The 21,613-nt window shown below is 40.3% G+C and overlaps 1 protein-coding gene and 1 non-coding gene across 2 annotated transcripts; both read right to left on the reverse strand.

Annotated features, from left to right (window-relative positions):
• Nucleotides 1–2,762: 2,762 nt before the first annotated feature.
• On the reverse strand, nt 2,763–15,192 carry LOC123519975 (organic cation transporter protein-like). The gene is made up of 12 exons (XM_045281732.1): nt 14,842–15,192; nt 12,749–12,839; nt 12,495–12,603; nt 11,911–12,014; nt 11,652–11,797; nt 10,329–10,497; nt 9,065–9,212; nt 8,644–8,723; nt 7,634–7,893; nt 4,266–4,450; nt 3,594–3,751; nt 2,763–3,476 (listed from the first exon to the last, which is right to left on the reverse strand). The coding sequence occupies exons 1-12, from the start codon at nt 14,927–14,929 to the stop codon at nt 3,380–3,382; spliced, it is 1,635 nt and encodes a 544-aa protein (XP_045137667.1). The 5' UTR covers nt 14,930–15,192; the 3' UTR covers nt 2,763–3,379.
• Nucleotides 15,193–19,979: 4,787 nt separating this feature from the next.
• Nucleotides 19,980–20,175, reverse strand: LOC123520377. Its single transcript, XR_006679248.1, has one exon. It is a non-coding gene; the product is annotated as a small nucleolar RNA U3 (small nucleolar RNA).
• Between the last annotated feature and the right edge of the window lie 1,438 nt (nt 20,176–21,613).

The raw sequence follows: 21,613 nt of genomic DNA on the forward strand, positions 1-21,613 counted from the left end.
TCTTCTAAGTACATCAAACTTCCTCCTATTCTCCCTATCAGCTCTTTCTCCTATAACAGTCATATAAACTACCACCACCACCATCTTCTCTGTTCTGCCAACTTCTTACATTCTACTCTCACTGCCATCACATCTTCACTACTTTCACAGTTCCCCACATCTATTTCCTCTACTTTCAGTCCTCTTCCTTCCTTGTAAAGTAAGGCTACGCCTCCTCCCAGTGTCTCCTGTGTCCTACGGCCCTTCCCTATCATGACATACTCACATCCCTCCATTCGCACGTCATCTCTCAGGTGAGTCTCAAGCCCGACTATGTCGAACTTCCACTCCTCAAGTTCCCTGCATACATCCTCAAACTTTCCCACACCCCATCCTCTCACATTCATACAGCCAAACTTCACACATTCACTTGCCTGGTTAGTTTGTTCTCTTCTTTGTCTGCCGTCATCCATTGGTCCTCCACGCAGCACACCTGCCTTGCCCTCATCCACTCAGCCAGTCGCCGTCCCATCTTTTGGTTACCATCCTGATTGAGATGGATCCCGTCGAAATCCAGGAAGCTGACATTCCCCTTCTTCTCTGTAAGCCATTCCATTTTAAGCTTCAGGAGTTCCTTGCAGAGCATCCGGTTCGTCTCTCTTCTTGTCTTTTCATACAACGCCACTTCACGCTGGCGCCGCAGGAACCCCACCACAGCCACACTCATCTTATTGTCTTCAGCTGCCCTGACTGCCTCTACCACTTCTTTTACTATTTCTTCAGCCCCAATTGCCTCTAGGTTATTTCCTCCTCCTTGGATCACCAGCAGGCTTCTTTCTTCCATTTCTTTAACTTCTAGAACTTTCTTCTTCACATCCTGTATCTTGGCGCCTCCCATGCTGGTGCATTCCACCTCCCTCCTCAGGAAGTCTGGGGTCTTCCTCACCATACTGTCACCGATGATATGGCTGTTCATCTTAATCTTGATGCTACAGGTGGCTCGGGATCACTCCTGCTGATAAAGACCTTTGGATCGGTAATTTCTATAAGACAGAAAAAAAATAAGAAAAAAAATAAATAAGTATATATATATATATATATATATATATATATATATATATATATATATATATATATATATATATATATATATATATATATATTTTTTTTTTTTTACATCATTCTGTACACTAGTTAATTGTTCCTACAAGTGGCACTCCACATTTTTTTTCTAGAAACTCCTTTACAGCCTCAATTTTTTTTTTTTTTCATTCGTCTCTACACTGTCCCATCATCCATTCCCTCCCTCCTGTCTTCTCTAATCTTTCATTTATATTATGTGCTAATTCTGTCTAAATCACTTGTATCATCTCTTTCTTTCTTTCTCTCTTGTCTCCCACACTCCAGCATCACATGCACCCATTGCCTCATCCTCTCCCTGTCACACATCCTGGCACACTTTGCTGCTGGACCCACACCATCCGTAGTTCATTGCATTCACATCCCCTGCATTTAGGCCGCGTCCACACTGGGAGCGAGAAAGTGTCTATATATCCTAGTCTGTACCCGGCCATTTGGTTCTCGTGTCATCATAAATGTTACCCATTATGTTGACTTCCTACATTTGCATGGTCAACCCATCTTTTCTATTGGCACCGATATACCGACTTGCAATTTTAGTCGCAAATTGTCAAGTGTGAACCCTTTACTCTTGTATCATCTTATACAACAGATTCGCCCATAATTTTTTTTTTCCACGTTCTTAGCAGTCTCTTCTCCTCCCACACCTGGTTATTACCGCAGTGTAGTATTCTGGGCAACAGTAACAAAGAAAGAAAGGAAAAAAGAGACACTCGTGCCCAGGTGCATTTACTGGCGTGTCAAAGTGAAATGGGACGGCCCTCAGTAACAGAACTGTTTCAAGCTTGTGACCGATGCTTCACCTAGTCATCCTGTCAATCATAACTTCTTCATTTCCCGTATGATATTTCATCTGTCCTTGCTGCATTCCCGCTCTCCCAGGTCTCTTCACGCTTTATTCCACCTCCTCTCTGCTGATTATCTCATCCAGTTCATCTGCATTCTTCCTCTCCAATGTCACAATGTAAAAACACAAATATATAAGAAATCAGAAATAGCAGGACCAAGATACAATTTTACGCCTTCGCTTCGAAACTTGAACAGAGGATATAGAAACACCATGCTTTGGAAAATAATTACAAAGATTCATTGTCCACATTAAACAGTAAAAAGAAAAAATAGCACGAACATATATAACAATAATGTGGTTTTATTTCTTATTAGTTAATCCATTCGTTTATTCATTTCATTCATTAAAGGCCCTATCACACTGGCTTATGATACGTGGAACCAGGAACATCCGCTCCAGATAGCTGGAACTTGCCCGGGATTAGGGAACCAAGTTGGGATGGCTTCATTTCCATCCCGGTTCTCCGTATACTATCCCAATGGAAAAGTAAACATAATATATGTAATAAAAACTTTTCATATGAACTAAAAAGAACGTGACAAAATTTTTCATATTGGAATATTAAATGCGCGACGGCAACTTTAGAGTCAGAGGTGGTTGCCATGAGCCCAAACTATCGACATTATAATATAATGTCGATAGTTTGGGCTCATGGCAACCACCTCTGACTCTAAAGTTGCCGTCGCGCACGTCTCCGCTTATCTCTCGTTTTTTTTTACTTACTTTTCTTGAACAAGAGAAAGTACAAATGCAGTTCCAAGATAAAACACAGGTTGAGATATAAGCGGCATGGTTTTGTTCTGGTTTATTTTGACTAGGTTTTGTCTTGGTTGGTGGGCCGTTTGCCTAGCATAGCAAGAACGCGGGCAGCTTGTGTGATAGTGTTCCTGGTTTCGTACCAAGATTCATGGCCCGCGTTCCGCGTATCATATAGGCCCAGTGTGATAGCCCCTTTACCTATTTACATGTATTTACTTAATTTATTTGTTTATTAATTCATAATTTTATTTATTATTTATTTTTATTTTTTTTCTGCTATAATCACGAGTTCTAGCGACATCAGTCAATTCAAACAAATTAGACAATGTGAGGAATGTTCATTTAAAATTTTCCATACCAAGATCACGTACGTCAGATCGGAGCAGACGGCCTTTGAATGAGAACAAATCCAGTCTAAGGTAGATATTTTTCACCATTAGGACATGTTAACGAAACCAGAGATCTTTTTTGGTCTAACTCCTTTGTACTGATTCCAATACACAAAGAGGCAGTTCCATAGCCAACACGTATTAACCCTTCATGAAGCAGCGTACATTATACCACTCTTGTCAGCTACGCCTCCTCGAACTGTCCCTCCACGAAACAAGTACACATCGGTAAGTTTTATTGGTGGCGCTTCACGTCCCTTAGTTAGGCAAGGGACGGGGGTGAGTTGTCCTCTTCCTTCTGGCATGAACTCTCCTCCGACCTGTCTGTGGTGTGGTGACTCATCAGCGGTTCTTGACATCTGTAGAAAGGTACGACTTGTATGTAGGTACACACACACACAGAGAGAGAGAGAGAGAGAGAGAGAGAGAGAGAGAGAGAGAGAGAGAGAGAGAAAGAGAAAGGACACGTAGCTCACTTCTTGGTGTCATTTTCAGCCTTGGCTGGGGCGGATAGGTCAGCAATGGTGTCTGGTAACGGCATGCCATTTGTCTCCCTTAGCGTCACCGTTAACGCTCCTGCTGCTGCCGCCGCTATGCCGAAAATGAGTGACGGCAACCACGGCAGCACTGAGCCCTGTGTGGGAGAGTGATGTCCTGTATCATTGTAACAGAATTTATTTCAAGATTTTAAATCTTATCTCGTCTCGTCAGTTATGAAGACGCGCGCACGAGCACTCTCACTCTCTCTCTCTCTCTCTCTCTCTCTCTCTCTCTCTCATATATAAATAAATAAATAAATAAATAAATATATATATATATATATATATATATATATATATATATATATATATATATATATATATATATATACACACACACACACGACCTAGTAATACTGACGGAGGATGGAGATGACGAACAAGAGGACAGTCTAATCAAGATCATGAAAAGTCAGTGTCTGAGGAACATTAAGAAGTAAAGTTTTCCAAAAAGGACAGTGGACATCTGGAGTGGATTAAGTGAAGAGACTGTAACAGCAGAAAATGTTCACAAATTTAAGGAAAAGTTGGATAAATGTAGATATGGAGACAGGTCACTTTATGAGATCCGCTCGAACCCTATAACGTACAACTAAAGTAAATACACACCAGGACAGAAGTGACGAAAGGCACTACTGTCGACGCCAACTGAGCAAACACACTGGCCGCGCCGATACCTTGCATCCGCACCTCAGTCGGGAACAGCTCGGAGGAATACAAGTAAATAATCTGGTAGGCGCCACTGATGCACACTTTTCCAGCCAGAGCCAACGTCAAAATCAGCGCGGGAAGGTCTGTACAATAACATTAAGATTCATCACGAACACAGATTTATTGGATCAAACTCTATACTATCATTTTGACCCACGTAGACATTTCTGTTTTTGTACTGATGATTTTTTTTTTTATTTATTTTTTTTTTTACAGGAAGTCTACTTTTATCTCCGCGATCCCCACGTATGATACTGTTAATTTCTAGCGTTTTTTTTTTTTTAAATATTATTGAAATTACGAAAGGAATACAGATGGTATGAGACACTTCATTTATAAAACCTCATTTCTACTATTAAAGTGTTTCTGTCATATACATGTTTAAAATAGTCTCGTTATTTTACTATCTCCGTAGATGATAATGGAGTACCCAACAATACTCGATATGCAATAGATCAACTTCTCTGTGAAATGCTATGATATCTTAGGAGAGGTAAACTGGGAAGATAGTTTTGGAAATAAAACTGCACAGGAGATATGGGATATTTTTAAGGTTGTAGTAAAGGGTATAGTGATGCAGTGTATCCCTTACAAAGATATAAGGCAGAGAAAAAGGAAGCCATTATGGTGGATTCATGAGATAGGTAGCCAGATCACAGAGAAGAGGGCATACAGAGAGTTGCAGAAAAGTGGGGAAGATGTAGATTTGATTAGGTACAGACAGGTCAGAGATGATTTGAGTAAGGTTATAAAAAAAAGTAAAAGGCAAGCAGAGATAAAACTAGCTAGAGCTGGGAGTAAAGATCCCAAAAAATTATATAGTTATTACAAGGTCAGTGATAAAAGAAATAAGGATAGGATTGGACCACTCAGAAAAGATGGTGTAGTAGTGGATCAAAATGAAGACATAGTAGAATTATTGAATGAACAATTTTCTTCAGTATTTACTAGGAAAGAATAGGAAATCCTGTTACAAACAGTGCGACGAGTAGTTTAAGAGCTTTAGAAAATATTGATATAAAACCGGGAATTATTAGGAAATTTATTCTTGAACTAGACGATAGGAAAGCTAGTGGTCCTGATGAGCTACATGCCAGAGTACTTAGGGAAGGTGTAGACAGTATTTCTGAAGCACTTAAGTTAATCTTTGAAAGATCACTTAGGTTTGCTGAGATACCACAGGACTGGAAGTTAGCTAATGTTACTCCAATATTTAAAAAAGGTAGGAAGGATGATGCGAATAATTATAGACCGATCAGTTTAACTAGTATAGTATGTAAGATACTAGATACTAGAGAAAATCATTAAGGGTAGTATTTGGGAGCATTTAAATGAGAATAGATTAATTAGAGATACCCAACATGGCTTTAGATCAGGGAGGTCCTGTCTTACAAATTTGCTCGATATCTTAGAATATATTACCAAGGAGTTAGATGATGGAAATAGCATAGATGTTATATATCTAGATTTTAGCAAGGCGTTTGATAAGGTACCGCATAGGAGGCTAGTGTACAAATTGAGACTACATGGGATAGGGGTAGGTTAGTTGATTGGATTAGTGAATGGCTTTCTGATAGGAAACAGAGAGTAGTATTAAATGGGGCAATGTCTGAGTGGAAGGAAGTGGTTAGTGGGGTACCCCAAGGATCAGTGCTAGGACCTCTTCTTTTCTTGGTGTACATTAACGATTTAGATATAGGAATTAGTAGCAAAGTATCAAAGTTTGCAGATGATACTAAGATAGCATGTGCAGTACAGGGTGAAAAGGACAATTACAGAATACAACGAGACCTGGACAGGCTGATAGCATGGGCAGACAGGTGGCAGATGGAGTTTAATTCTAAAAGTGTCAGGTTATGCATTTAGGTAAAGACAACACAAACTTTAACTATGAGATGGAGGGATGTTGGCTAGAGGCAGTAGAGGAAGGAAAGGATTTAGGAGTAGTGATAGACAGGACTATGAAATTTTCAAAGCAATGTTTAGAAGCAAGAAATAGGGCAAATAGGATCCTGGGTTTTATAAATAGAAATGTTAGTTATAAAAGTAAGGAAGTGGTGCGTAGCTTATATAATTCCTATGTTAGGCCCCATTTAGAGTATTGCATACAGGCCTGGTCACCCCACTATAGGCAGGATATCAACATGTTAGAAGCAGTTCAGAGAAGAGCAACTAGGATGATACCAGCATTAAAGCGCCTGGAGTATAGAGATAGATTAAAGGAATTAAACATGTTTTCATTTGAGAGGAGATGTATAAGAGGGATATGATAGAGTTATTTAAAATGTTCTCAGATACAAACTACATAGATGTGAGATCTTTCTTTACCTTAGAGGAGGGAAATAGGACTAGAAATCATGGCAGGAAGATTAGAAAGCAAGGCTGCAGGTTAGATATAAGAAAATATTTCTTTAGTCATAGGGTGGTAGACTTCTGGAATGCATTGCCAGAGACGGTTGTAAATAGCACTAGTTTGACAATGTTTAAAAACAGATTAGATAAGCACTTAAATTTATTAGATTTATAATTATGTATAGCACTGCATGATAGTTTTTATAAGAAATTTACTATAGTTAAACAAGACATGATCCCCATGTATGGGGACCACAAATTGTAGAGGATTTCGCTGCAGGACTTAGCCCTGTTAATGGGCCAAATATTTAGAATTAGTATATAATGTATTGTGTACTTGTAAGTGTATCTTTAAGTACTGATGACGAGGTCGCTGTGCGACTGAAACAGGATAACCTAGATGGGCCCTGGTGGCCCTTTGTTATCCTATTATTTATGTTATGTTATATGTTATGTTATGTTATCTGATGAGTCTGGCAACAACTACCAGAGTTCGTGATATCTACCATTAGAGAGAATGTTCGGAGAAATTGGTGAATGAAGAGGAGAGCTTTTCTATATGCTGCTTTTTTTTTTTTTTTTTTTTTTTTTTATATATATATGAAAGAGTTGTTGGGCAGGTCCATGATACTAAATAAATAAATAAAAACAAGCACACTTTCCCTTCCCAAGGAAACTAAAATAAGTAAATAAATAGATAGATAGATAGATAGATAAATAAATAAATAAATAAATAAATAAAAGATGTTAATTTAGTTTTAACTTAGCAGTTATAAGGAAATAAACACTGAATGTGTCAGGACAGTTATGACGAGTCACTGATCACGAAAGATGGAGTGCAGGAAGTGAGAGGAATATGAAAACAAGGAAAGCTGCAGGTATGACACTTTACATTCATGACAAAAACGTATTACCTGGCGGAATGAAGGCGATCACAAAGATGACGACACCACTCAGTATGTAGCTCACTACAGTGGGCATCTTCCTGCCCCAACGGTCGACAATGGGCGCCGTGACGGAATAGCCTGGAACCTCCACTAGACCGTTCAGTATAATGTATAGGAAAGGATCGGCGCTATAGATGTCCCCGCTGTAGTTGAGGCCATCAAACACGAAACTCACAACGAAATAGTCAATGCATATCACGGCAGTGATGACTTGTATGGCTCGTGTACTGTGACAAGGTAAAAATATTCATGAAACACTGCACAAGAGAAAAAAAAAAAAAAAAAAAAAAAAAAAAAAAAATCACATTCCAAAACCAACTCCATACCGGAGAGAAGACACACACACACACACACACACACACACACACACACACACACACACACACACACACACACCTGAAAGAAACTACTTACATGCCATTACTTTTGACGGCTGTTATAGTTTTTGATAAACATGTAAGGAGAACTGGTGCATATGGCGAGTCTTTCTTCAACCATCAGGGTATCATCATAACTGGGCGCGATAACAAAAACAAATATATAGACATATAAATCATGATAACCGATAAATCGATGGAGAGAGCCTTACCGGCTATAACCGATATAATCGATAACTCCCGATAAATATATCACTTGATAACCGATGAAATGATAAATCCAAAATTCTGATACTAGAGATAAGGATATTGACATTTCAAATCAAATAATCGATAAATTCATTTGTTTTGTTTCATATTTATCTTAAAAAGTGAAAAATCAATTCAACGTTTAACTTGTCTCTTCACTAATGAAAAAATACTGTTATAAGTAAAAATGAATACATGTTCATGTTCCCCCTAAAGGGGGATAATCGGATAATCAATAACCCGATATCGTTATCGCGATAAATCATCGCCATAACGCTCACCTATGGATATCATAATATTACGTGGAAGAGTTCATTAATGCAAGCAAGGAGAGAAGTGGAAGAGTCTCACCTGAGCAGGTTGGGTAAGGTGAGCCGGAACTTCTTGGTGTTGATGTCTGTGTTACCTGGCACTGATGAGCACGTCGAGGACTGACGGTGTAAGGACAAAATTAATAAATTTCCTGCATCACACTGAACTTGAAGTACTCACTCATCAGTCACCAGTCATGATTGGTGCTTTGCATATTTATATTTAAGGTGATGGTGATGAAGACTAAAGCTCAGTCAACATAATTTTATAATGAAAGGAAGCAAGTGAGTAATCATTCCTGACTTGCTCGTTAATTTTGTACAGCAGGTTTTTGCAAATTGTACATTCTTTTCTCAACTGAATTAATCTTACAAAACAATATTTATTATGGCGCTACACAATAAATTTATATCATTAGCAAAGATTTCAACATCATTAAATTTTGCTGGGTGCACTATACCTCCTCCTGGATCTCTTTCATGAGGGCACGGAGATCTGCCTCTGGCTGCAGCTTCACCCGATTCCAGCGGGCGGCCTTGCGGAGCACCCGCATGGCCTGATCATGACGGCCCCGCACGATAAGCCATCGCGGAGACTCGTCCATGAAGCTGAGGGAGGCCAAGATTACTACAGCACGTCTCTAGTGGGCGGAGCTAGGCAAGTCAATCCAAAACATTAGGAAGAGTCGTGAGCAAATTTTTGGTAAAAGTTTTCTTTATTGCTCTAATTCTTCAGTGATTATCAATATGATTAGACGGAGGCAGCATAAATTGCACTTACAAGTATGATGATTGATTGATTGATACTGCTAAATTTTCCTTCTTTTTTTCTTTATACTACGAAAAGTGAATATTTACTCACGGATCCTCGACAAACTTTATATGTAAATAAAGCTCATTTACTATCTACACTGAACATCTACTGGCACCGATATAGCCTTTTGTGAAGAGATTCATCGTAAAAAAAGATAGTACACAAAAGAGATACTTAAAGTAAACAAGAGAAGAGATCCACATATGTGGATGGCGAGAGAACTGGACTTGCCCATTATTCATGTTACTTGATCATAGTTGTCATTGGCATAGCAAGAAAGAGGACATTAAATTGTTCTGACACCACTGATGTGCTATATTATTGTGATAAGAGGTGGACTGAATCGGTGGCTGAAGCAAACACAAAAATAATTGCTACCACAGACAAAACATTTAAACCAATTCTATAAACACAAACCACAGATCCCAGACAAATCACAAACTGTTTACATATTACTATGCTAATATGCAGTATGCTACAGCAGCCTGTAGGTTTAGGGGAAAAAAAAATAACGTGTATCATATCATAGTGCAAAGGTCATTTTCCTTGTTTTCTTTACATTTAAGGAAAATACAATGCACAGATAACCATCATGAAATATTTACTTGCTAGTAAAACCTGGTGGTATTAGTTTGATACAGGTTTTACAGGAGATAAGTGATGAACTTTAAAAAAAACAAAAAAAACCAGGAGATTGATGGTATATCATAATAAAGAAGTTCTTACACTAGAGTTTGTACTGGTGCAACGGTTGGCTCGCAAGAATAAGTGTCGAGAAGACATAATAGTAAATAAATAGCTTTGTAAGGGATATGAGAAAAGTGACGCTCGACGTGGATCTTGCTTATTGTAAGACACTACATGATAAACAGGCTACCTCTCTACCATTAGCCAATGCCGCATCAACTTACTAAAGAGCAGGAAAGATCAGGACATTAGGAAGAGAAACAGCGAGCTGCAGCCACCGCCAGTCCCGGATGAAGTAAGCTACGCCGCCAAACGCCATGGTGCTCAGAGCCCACGGCAACCCAATCAGGATACCCACCGTACCGCGGTGCTTGGGTTCACACACTTCCATGGCTGTAAAAACACACACACACACACACACACACACGTAAATAGGAACTACAGGAAAACTAAAGTTAGACGTCAATAAGCGATAATTATTGCTGGACAGATCTGTTGGACTATACGGACTAACCACTCGGCACAGTATTTTGTGACTAGATTTGTGATGCTATCCAAAATAAAAGTCAAATTTGTATATTGATAGAAAGCAAGACTGGGTATGTAAAGGGTGTATCTTGTTATTCAATATTGATTCTGCGAAGAAATACAATTAAAAAATGTGACATTGAAATGTTTCGAGATATAGATTACTTGAGGAGAGACGAGTTCAGCATTACTTACATTTCACTATTAAACAAATGATGATGTCCATAACTTACGTAAGTTGTATTTGGTTGCATAAGTTGTAAATAGCATGAATAAAGTAAAATTTATAAAACGTATCACGTTTCATTGATCCACGAGTGACATGATTAGAAACGCAAAAAGTTGAGCAATAAAGGAAAATGACACATCGCCGCAGTACTGCATCTATTAATACTTTCTAACACTTTTCACGTTCTTACTGTTTTTTTTTTTTTTTCTGAATTTGCTGACTACATGCCTTTCTTTTGCACGTGTTTTCGCTTCCGAAGACTTCCTACAATTATAATCACTCCTAATCTGTACCCCTTTGCGATGTAAGTAAACAGTCATTATCTTCATTGTTTCATGCGTTATACTGGTAAATTCTGCAATTTTCTTCCTGCTGAATTTTCTCCTTCCTAGGACTGGAATTATTTCTAAAAAAGGAGTATCATTACACCTCAGGATTTAAATTGATTTTTCTTTTTTCTAGAGGGCATGGAATAGGGTTCTCATTAGGTAAACGATATCTCAGATGAAAAAAAAAAAAAAGAAAATTAAACTTTCAAGAGCTTAGTGTGTGATTCCATCGACACGGCTTTCAGGGAGGGGCGTGGCTTCTAGATCAGTTCAGTCTGCAGCATCTGTATAGTTGGGCTACATGCTAGTTCAGTATGAAATTGCATGAAATTGAGTAATATGCTAATTGGTTAGTTGGTCATATAACGATAATCTCTCAAACCATGAATTTTTGTAATACAGTAGCCAGATAGATATTCAGCACTAGTATAATTTGAGATAGACATAAATATAACACTCACCGTAGATGAAAAACGTAAGCATGTTGCTGGAACCGAGGAGGAAACGGAGTGCCAGGATAATGATGAAGTTATTAAAGAAAATAATGATGATTGAGAAGAGTGTGACAACGATTTGTGTCACCACCACTACCACCTTGCGTCCAAACCTGTGAGAGGAAAGGGCGGAATGGAGAAAGATTATATAGGTAAAAAAGAAAAAAAAAAAAAAAAAAAAAAAAGAAAGACGAAGAAAAACGAACTATGTCAACTGCATACACACCTGTCTGCGATATAGCCGCCGATCAAAGGACAAAAGAAAGTGCCCAGCATGTAAATACTCTGGAAGGTCGCTTGCAGCTTCTTCTTGTCACACACTAAGGAGAACTGTGGATACAAGACCATGTGAAAAGAGAAGAAAATTAAAGAGAAACGAAAAGAAATTAAAAAGGGGGAGGGAATGATAAGAAAAAGAAAAAAAAATCTGAAAAGAAATGAGAGGGAAATATGAACTAAGTAGTATACTGTATACCGACAAAAGATTTCGAAATGTAAACTAGATGTAACGAAACCATAGAAAATATTGAGAAACAGACGTCAGCACGGCAATGTGGAACGTTCTCCAATCAAGGAAAGCTGCTGAGAGAGAGAGAGAGAGAGAGAGAGAGAGAGAGAGAGAGAGAGAGAAAGGGTAAAAAAAAAAAAAAAAAACTTGAAGGCTGTACACACACACACACACACACACACACACACACACACACACACACACACACACACACACACACACACACACACACACCCGAGAAATGTAAAGATTAAAACGAATTGAGAAATGTCCCCGGCCGGCACGAGACGCTCCTCACTGACCTCCGAGGTGAGAGTGCTGGTGAAGACGGAGGTATCGAAGTCCCACTCAGTGCACGCCTCCTCCACCTCAGCCCCGGCCTCCGTCACTCTTGTGTAACTGCAGGAGTCTCTGGTTATAGGGAAATGTCTCTCAATACAGTGGCAAAGGCAGACATGCGTATTCCTTAACGAAATAAGAGGCTATAACAATTATGTACATAAAACTTTACACATCAGAAGAATGTGCATTACAATACTTACTCAGACACAGTTACACTCTCGTTCCCTCTGGAGGCAAGCAGGTGTAGTTGATGGCAGGCGCGACGTACACTCCGCTGAGGAACTGTGGAGGCACCAGTAGAAGCCCTGCGGCACGCAAAGCACTGTTTCACTTCTTAACAGCTACTATCAGGGTTAAATAATACTAATAGACCCTGGCTACTATAGCACTGACTTAACTATTATCATTACCACGTAAGAGAATCTCACTTAGTTCCATCTCATAAATCGTAATATATAGGCAATTTTCTGCCTAAAGGCGGGTTCACACGTGTCGATATGCAACTGAAATTGCAAGTCGCTAGAATTATCGACTGAGCCCTTCTAATCACAACACGTTCACACATAACGACAGGGAAGTATTGGCTGATTGGCGGGAAGTGAATGTAAACAAACAGCTACCCAACAAGATATATTCCTGTGGTGACCATGACGACTGGGATTAAATTAAATCATCACAAGTATTCAATCCTCACCGCCAACACCATCCTGTATATAGGGAAGCAGTCAGCGAAGAGTGGCAGCTATCTCATCGACCGCCGATTTGCGTGAGGTTCCAGATGTGTTCTTTTTCCCTCAACTCCAAAATCTTCTTTTCTACATCGACACATTACCAAACCGTTCTCCGTGACGTCACAACGTAAACAAACTCGCAATTCAGTCAGAAATTATACCGACTTGCAATTTCTGTCGCAAATTGACACGTGTAAACCCTCCTTAATGTTCACATTAAGCAAGCAATATGCTCAATGTCTACAATAGGCAAATTACTTGCATAACGTTCAATTTATGCAAGACTTTCAGATTAGTGAATCGTATTTTGCCTGATGTGAATACAATGAAGCACCGTCCGACAACTGAGCCTGAGCTTGCAGCGCTCTGGCCAGAGAGAGCTGAAGCTGGTGATTGGAATCCCACGTCATTCTCAAAATTACCAGGGTGCTGTTGAACGTCTAAACGGGGTCATCCAGGACAAACTGACTAAGTGTCAATGTAGAACTCAATGTATATCAGGAAGATGTAGCTGCCTAAAGGCGGGTTCACACGTATCAATATGCGACTGAACTTGCGAATCGATAGAAATATCGACTGAGTCCTTCTAGTGGTAACACGTTCACACATAGCGACTGGAAATATCGGTTGGTTGGCGGGAAGTGAATGTAAACAAACAGCTACCCAACAAGATGTCTTTCTTTTGTGACGATGACGATCGGGATCAAATTAAATCATCACAAGTACTGTAATCCTCACCTCCAACAACAAACACCCTGCATAGAGGGAAGCAGTCATCGGAGAGTGGCAGCTATCTCATCGAACGCCAATTTATGTTTTTTTTTTTTTTTTTTCGTAGAATTCACTTTTGAGGTCCAGATGGGCACCCCAGATGTGCTCTTTTCCCCTCATCAACTCCAGAATCTTCTCTACATAGTTACGAGATTTTCAAACCTTTCTCCGTGACTCCATAACATAAGCTAAGTCGCAAATCGACTGAACAAGACTAACACATTGGTCTTGTTTTGCGACTGCTTTTCCAGTCGCTAAGCACCGATATTCAGTCGGAAATCTACCAACTTGCAATTTCATTCGCAAATCGACACGTGGTAACCCGCCTAAAGAGAAACAAAAATTAAATGCAACTCTCTCTGCCACCTGGATAGATCATGCAAAAATTTCTAACTGAACCCTGAGATCTCTTTGATTGACTTTTTCCTCTTTTTATTGATCTTTCAGTGATTTTATTTATGTTTAACCTATTAATTGCAATTGTTAAAACTGTCTCTATGTTAACATAATCACTTAATGTGAACATTACACAAAATTGAGCTGGATAATGTGAACATCAGCCTCTGGCAGGCATTTTTTTTTTCTTTTTTGCCTAATGTTGACAATTTGTACACATTGTGCAAATTGCTTACGTAATATGAACATGAAGCAATTTTTTGCTTAATGCTCACATTAGGCAATCATCCACATTGAGTGTAATATATGTGTGTGTGTGTGTGTGTGTGTGTGTGTGTGTGTGTGTGTGTGTGTGTGTGTGTGTGTGTGTGTGTGTGTGAATAATGACGGTTAGGTGAGGGTTACTCACAGTAGGACGAGGCGAGGAAGTACAGCATGTTCCAGGGTCCGGTGCCGAGGTGCGTGAGTAGATCGTCAAATCTGCTCGTTCCACTCATCTTGGTGACAAGACTCTTGCCTATGGAGTGAGATGTTCGTCCTTAAACATTTTCAGCAAATAAACAGTTTCAGTAACATCACCTTGAAACACTTTCTAGATAAATTCCCGGAGTGGACGAGGTTTTACACAAACACACTCTCGGACAATACGAGCGCCAGTTAGCACACCACAATAACAAATAACAACCACGGAGAGCCGCCACGTATCACAATGACGCACAAATTAGCCAAGACGACATCGGAGCAGTGGTGAGGCGCCGGTTTTTTTTTTTTTTTTTTTTTTTTGCACGGCATCATCAGGAAACTTAATGTATCCCTTCCTCCAGCCGGATACAGAGGCTCTATGATTCTCTTGTACACATACACAAATACTCTCTCTCTCTCTCTCTCTCTCTCTCTCTCTCTCTCTCTCTCTCTCTCGTTGGCTGGTTGTCTGGCTTCTACTGACCCTCTCCGCGGGTCGCCTCAACTCGCCTGCAGGTACTAGTGATCGCGCGTCCTAGGACTTCTTCTCTTCAACTGAAATGACGAAGGTGATCGATGGACAAGAACGGAATACTTTCAATACCAAGTATTCACTTGGTAAACAGAAGATAATACTTCGATAAGCAAAGCCAATGAACAGAAGATAACATTTCGATAAGCAAAGTGACTGATGGTGGACTCTCCCTCTTTTTATCCTTTAGATTATCATAACAGCATTGGAGATACTCATGCCTCAAAATTACTATCACTCCTTTGAATAACAGAATTTCTACAAAGTAGTATTAGTATTAGTAGTAGTTGTAGTAGTAGTAGTAGGGTGTCAACCCGTCATATGAAATTTTCCTAATATTGAGACTCAATACCTTCTTGCATCAGATGAGTAAGAGAAAATGGCTTCATTAATTAAACAAGCGATTGATATGCTGTTATGTATAAATCATTGGTGTTTTCTTTCTGAGAAAGAAAGAAATCTTGACCTCACTTTTTTTTTTTCAAGTGGTAACAAGAAAGATAAAAGATGATAAGTGTAACACTATCACTTTCCCACAGTGATTTGGTTTCTCGATCAACAATGGTATAAATCTGTGCTGTGGCGGGCCCTGCGGCATGTAAGGCAAAGTTGATATATCAGAAGTGGCTCACGCCCTGAGTACCCTGGCGGTGCCGGGAGTGGTTGTGTGTGTAGATCTAGCACAGTTTGATGCCAGGCCATGGACATATATATAGTCTCACAAATTGTGTCCAAGACCGCGTCAGTCTTATTCATTTACAACAGTGGTGAATTTTCCAAGACAGAAAAAATGACTGAAGCTTTGAGATTTAAGCTGATGATGAGGAAAATGGAGTTGGAAGCTGAAGCTGAGGAAAGGAGATTGAAAACTAAAGAAGGTAGAGAAGCCAGCAGATTTGAGGACAAGAAAGAGGCGAAGGTGCTTGAGGCAGAGGAGTCACGAATGTATGAGAATAAGGATGTTGAGAAGAACAATGTTTGATCTAGAGAAGACCTGAATAGAGATTAAGTCACATCATTGTCTACGAGGAAGATAGGTGAAGGACGATCCAGATGGTGAAAGGAGTGAAGGTGATTCCTGCGTTTGATGGGAAGTTGACAGTGGTTCAGGAGAACTGAGAAGGCAACTGAGTTTGATTCGGCTCATGAGATATTGATTAGCCTTATTGTTAATTTGTAGAAAGGGAACACTCTTGAAATTTATGATAGAATGTCAGTGGAGGATCTTAAGGATTGTGAGGAGTCTAGATCTCACAACTTATATGAACTGCGTCCCGAGGCCTATAGGATAGAATTCCCAGGAGAGAAGAAGAGGCAAGACGTCCACTGGTATCCTTTGGTGCCCCATTAATAGCAAGACGCCCAATGGTATCCTTTGGTGTCCTATTGATAGCCAGACTCCCGCTGGTATATTCTGGTGCCCCATGGATAGCCGGACGCCCATTGGTATCGTTTGGTGCTGCAGTGATAGTTGCTGGTACTCAGTATCTCGAAGATATATTTAAGAAATGCATTACTTAAGAGAAGCTCGCCTTCAATCAAGAGATAAAAGTAGCTTATATTAATGGAGCCGCTCAGTGATGTAGCCGAGAAAGAAATTATGCTATTTTTTCTGAGATAAGAGGCTTAAAATCTGGAAGGTGGCGGCCACAAGGGCAGATAACCATGTATCTGTGTAATTCACCTCGGTCTTCTGCTGGCAGCCAGCCTTCCCCATTACGGACCGAGCTCAGAGTTCATGGACCGATCTTCCGGTAGGACTGAGACCTCAACACACTCCACACACCGGGAAAGCGAGGCCACAACCCCTCCAGTTACATCCCGTACCTACTTGCTGCTAGGTGAACAGTGGCTTCACATTAAGAGGCTTGCCCATTTGCCTCGCCGTTTCCCGGGACTCGAACCCGGACCCTCTCGGTTGTGAGCCGAGCGTGCTAACCACTACACTACGCGGTGTTTCACTGTTTGATCTGCTGCAGTCTCTGACGAGACAGCCAGACGTTACCCTACGGAACGAGCTCAGAGCTCATTATTTCCGATCTTCGGATAGGTCTGAGACCAAGCACACACCACACACCGGGACAACAAGGTCACAACTCCTCGATTTACATCCCGTACCTACTCACTGCTAGGTGAACAGGGGCTACACGTGAAAGGAGACACACCCAAATATCTCCACCCGGCCGGGGAATCGTACCCCGGTCCTCTGGCTTGTGAAGCCAGCACTCTAACCACTGAGCTACCGGGCGTGTGTGTGTGTGTGTGTGTGTGTGTGTGTGTGTGTGTGTGTGTGTGTGTAATTCACCACGATTTCCCGCTGGTCACCCAGCCAGTCTTCCCCATTACGGAACGAGCTCAGAGCTCATAAACCGATCTTCGGGTAGGACTGAGACCACATCACACTCCACACACCGGGAAAGCGAGGCCACAACCCCTCGAGTTACATCCCGTACCTATTTACTGTTAGGTGAACAGGGGCTACACATTAAGAGGCTTGCCCATCTGCCTCGCCGCGCCGGGATCCGAACCCGGCCCTCTCGATTGTGAGTCGAGCGTGCTAACCACTACACTACGCGGTGTGTGTGTGTGTGTGTGTGTGTGTGTGTGTGTGTGTGTGTGTGTGTGTGTGTTACTTATGCAGTATTACTGCATGAAGTATGTAAGGTTGTGCATGTGCCTCATATCATTATTCCTCTATAATCATAAGTGAAATGTGCAACAATTTGTTGTCTGCATGAGAACAAATGCAAGTATATTGCATATGTATAACCTAGCTCGAGTGTTTACACGCTCCTCGCGCGCCAGTGGACTTCATTCATTAGACAAGCCACACAAACACGGGTAGAGAGGTTATCGAGGTAATTATCGTAATTTCGTATAGTAGAAATTAATCGTCATGATGTCAAATTGACATCACCACTTGTTGTTTATGACTATAATAATATTATACTGAAAGTGTTCGGTATTAGTGTATAATGTTATTTCATGAGAAATTGAGATGGCTAACTTATTTGGAGTTTTTTCGGTTACGTTTACTTCATCATATGAATGTCACAGATAGAACTAACTTTCCTTCACCCCACGATGATATAGTCTGACCGAGCTTAATTTACGGCTATGGGGGTCGAGGGGAACTTTACAGTTCTGCCACGTTTCCAAACAATGCCATGTGAAATGGAAGTTATTGGTGTACAAGGCATCGCAAATACCATCAATTCAGATGTATAAAATTTCGACTTGTGTATATAGATGGCTGAATCAACAGTATGCATAAAAATATGCATAAAAAAACTATATAGTACCATACAAACCTGGCATACATATTCAACAGTGTTGCTGATATCAACTGTAGTAACTTATAATGGTACTTAGCGTATGTTTAGGGTGTGTAATAATATCAGCGTTACAGATATAAGATAATGAGCATGGAAAAAAGAAATAATCTATTATACAAAGTAGAAAAAAAGAAATAGTAGAAGTCTTGTGAGTGGCGGTAATACTGATGAACCCAGCCTGGCCAGGCCGAATAGCCTCACCTTGTAGTACCAGATGTTGCTATAATTATAAGATAAAATGCTCACATTTACTGGCTTTTACAGTAATTTCAAGGGTGAAGCATAATCGCATTCATAATTCGTAAGCCAAGCTAATGTGTAGTTTCTATTTTTACAAAATAGTAGGTATATGCCAATACCTAAGTGAAAAAAAAGAAGAAGCATTTTTCACTTGTGAGCGGCAACTCTTCCACACCCAGCTGGTGGCCTTGACACATTGTGGTGGCGACGTGACTGACCTCGTGCCACTCACTTATATATATATATATATATATATATATATATATATATATATATATATATATATATATATATATATATATATATATACAATTATAAATGACCCTCTCTGCTTACCTTTGATTCTTGAGAGAGAGAGAGAGAGAGAGAGAGAGAGAGAGAGAGAGAGAGAGAGAGAGAGAGAGAGAGAGAGAGAGATTAACAAAACAGTAGTGAAAACGTGGCAACACTGTAGAGAGACGCTCGCCCCCCCCCCATGGTCGTAAATTAAGGCTGGTCAGACTATAGGCAATATGGCTCGCCCTTCCTGCACTTTGAAGGAACGCATGCAAGATATTAACACTCACAGAGGACAAGAAACCTCTTGAATGTGGCCAAGTGAAGAGCACACACTATCAAAGTTAAAGTTGCTTGTGTGTCGCGAGAGGAAAACCCAAGCTAGACTGCAACAGGCTTACACGACCACCAAGACTGCCAGTTAGACCAATGATTCGCTAATATAGTACTATAATAAACTCCTTTTATGAACTCTAATGTTGAGAATGAAATAACTATTCATTGTACCTTCCTCCATACCAAAGGTTCAAATTCAGTTCAATACCAATTGCACTTTCCATCTACAAAAGTAACAATTCTGGAAACATTGCTACAGGAGTGATGATTATGATATAATATTAATTGTTAATCATATATCCTCTCCTAACGAGAGGCGGCCATTACAGCCTATTACAAAAACAAGATCACTATAGTAATTTTCACACCACTCAGCCTGTGCCCGACCCACCACACCCTTCTCAGGGAATGGACAGTCCTCAAGCCCCTGGATATTCCAAAAGGCATCTTCCCGCTCAGGGACGGACACTCAACCTCGTCATCGTGGCATGAAGTTACACCAAGTTTCGGTCAGGGAACTTGGCAATCATACTATAGAAGTGATCCTATGAAGTATGATCATGCCTTCCATACCCACCGTCAGCTGCCCAATCCTCCCAGGCTAAACACCTGACGCGGCCCCGCCACATGTTGTGATGTATTGCCACCATTCCCGAACCCGCAACGCTCCCACACTCACGATGCATTTATTAACTATATACGAAATGTTCCAACAAACAATTTCGCCAAAGCAGACACAATAATGATGAAAACCTCATGTCAAAGTTTGAATATTTCAAAACTAACATGGTTTACCATTAGACCTGACACGCTTTCTGTGGTGACATTCCTGCCCCGCACTATACAGTGGGAACGATATCCGATCAGGCTGCTTAATTTCACACTAGTGCGGTGTGCTGTGCACAACATACTACTGCTGCTGCTGCTATACACTCAAGCAATGAGTGGTCGAGTAAAAGTTGCGTTCGCCGGTCCTGCCTGCTTGCAAGTTGTGCGCACATCGGTGCTCTACGGTATCTACTTTACATCTCGCTATTGATGAAGCAATGGATTACGATCAAAAATGATTCTTTTGAATAAACATTTTCTAATAACCTTTCGTATAATAGTTTAACATAATGGTTCCTAACAATACTGACCGAGACTGAGCCCAGACACCGTGCTATACCTGTCCTGTGACCCGGCTGTCCTCTCTCTTCAATTTCTATGTACTTTTGAGGCTTCTTAGGCTTACCTAGCTAATAAAGTAAGGTGTCCGATGCCCCTGATTCTGAGTTTTCTCTGTCACTATCCTCTCTCTCCTCAGCGATCCTCTCTACAAATAGGCTTCCCTATCCAGCAAAAAAAATTTCATTATAGTATGTACAGTACATACAGCTCCCACACTCACGATATTTTATCAATTATATATAAAATGATCCAACAAATAATTTCGATAAAGTAGACAATACCGATGAAAAGATCATTTCTAACTGGACATTTCAAAATTAACATGGTTTACCATACAATCTGACAGATTTTCAGTCACGACACTCCTGCCCAGCACTAGTGGTGACAAGTGCGGTAATGGGAAACTAGTATATACTAGAAGTGGTGGAAGGGGGAGTGGGTTAATAAGGCATAGGTAAGGAAAGAAAAAGAAAAAGAAATGAAGGCAAGGCAAGGAGAGCTTCAGGGATGATCCTTAATAGGGGAAACAGAGTAATCAATAAATATGAGGTGGGCAGGAGTCTGTGGAAGGTGATATAGCAGTCCCACACTGCCTATATGGTACTCAACTAATAAGATTTACAGAGAGGGACATCCACGAACTAGATAAGGTGCAAGACATGATAGGTCGGTGGTTATTAGGAGCCAACAGAGAAAGAATTGTCAAAGGGGAAATGTCATATATTAAGAAAGGCTGGATGATGAAAGATGGGCAAAGAAAGTCCTCTCAAAGAAGAGACCTAGATCAGTATGGAGGAGATAAACATATGGAAGAAAAAGGAGAACATACA

This window comes from Portunus trituberculatus, chromosome 46 (genome assembly GCF_017591435.1).
Source record: "Portunus trituberculatus isolate SZX2019 chromosome 46, ASM1759143v1, whole genome shotgun sequence".
NCBI classification, from domain to species: domain Eukaryota; kingdom Metazoa; phylum Arthropoda; class Malacostraca; order Decapoda; family Portunidae; genus Portunus; species Portunus trituberculatus.

Excerpts from the sequence above, each read along its gene's own strand:
- LOC123519975 (XM_045281732.1), bottom strand. The coding sequence starts at position 14,929 with ATGAGTGGAACGAGCAGATTTGACGATCTACTCACGCACCTCGGCACC. Across the intron at positions 7,894-8,643 it reads ACCTTACCCAACCTGCTCAG|TACACGAGCCATACAAGTCA; the intron begins GTGAGACTCTTC and ends ACCTTGTCACAG. Across the intron at positions 3,752-4,265 it reads CTTTCGTCACTTCTGTCCTG|GGCTCAGTGCTGCCGTGGTT; the intron begins GTGTGTATTTAC and ends TCTCCCACACAG.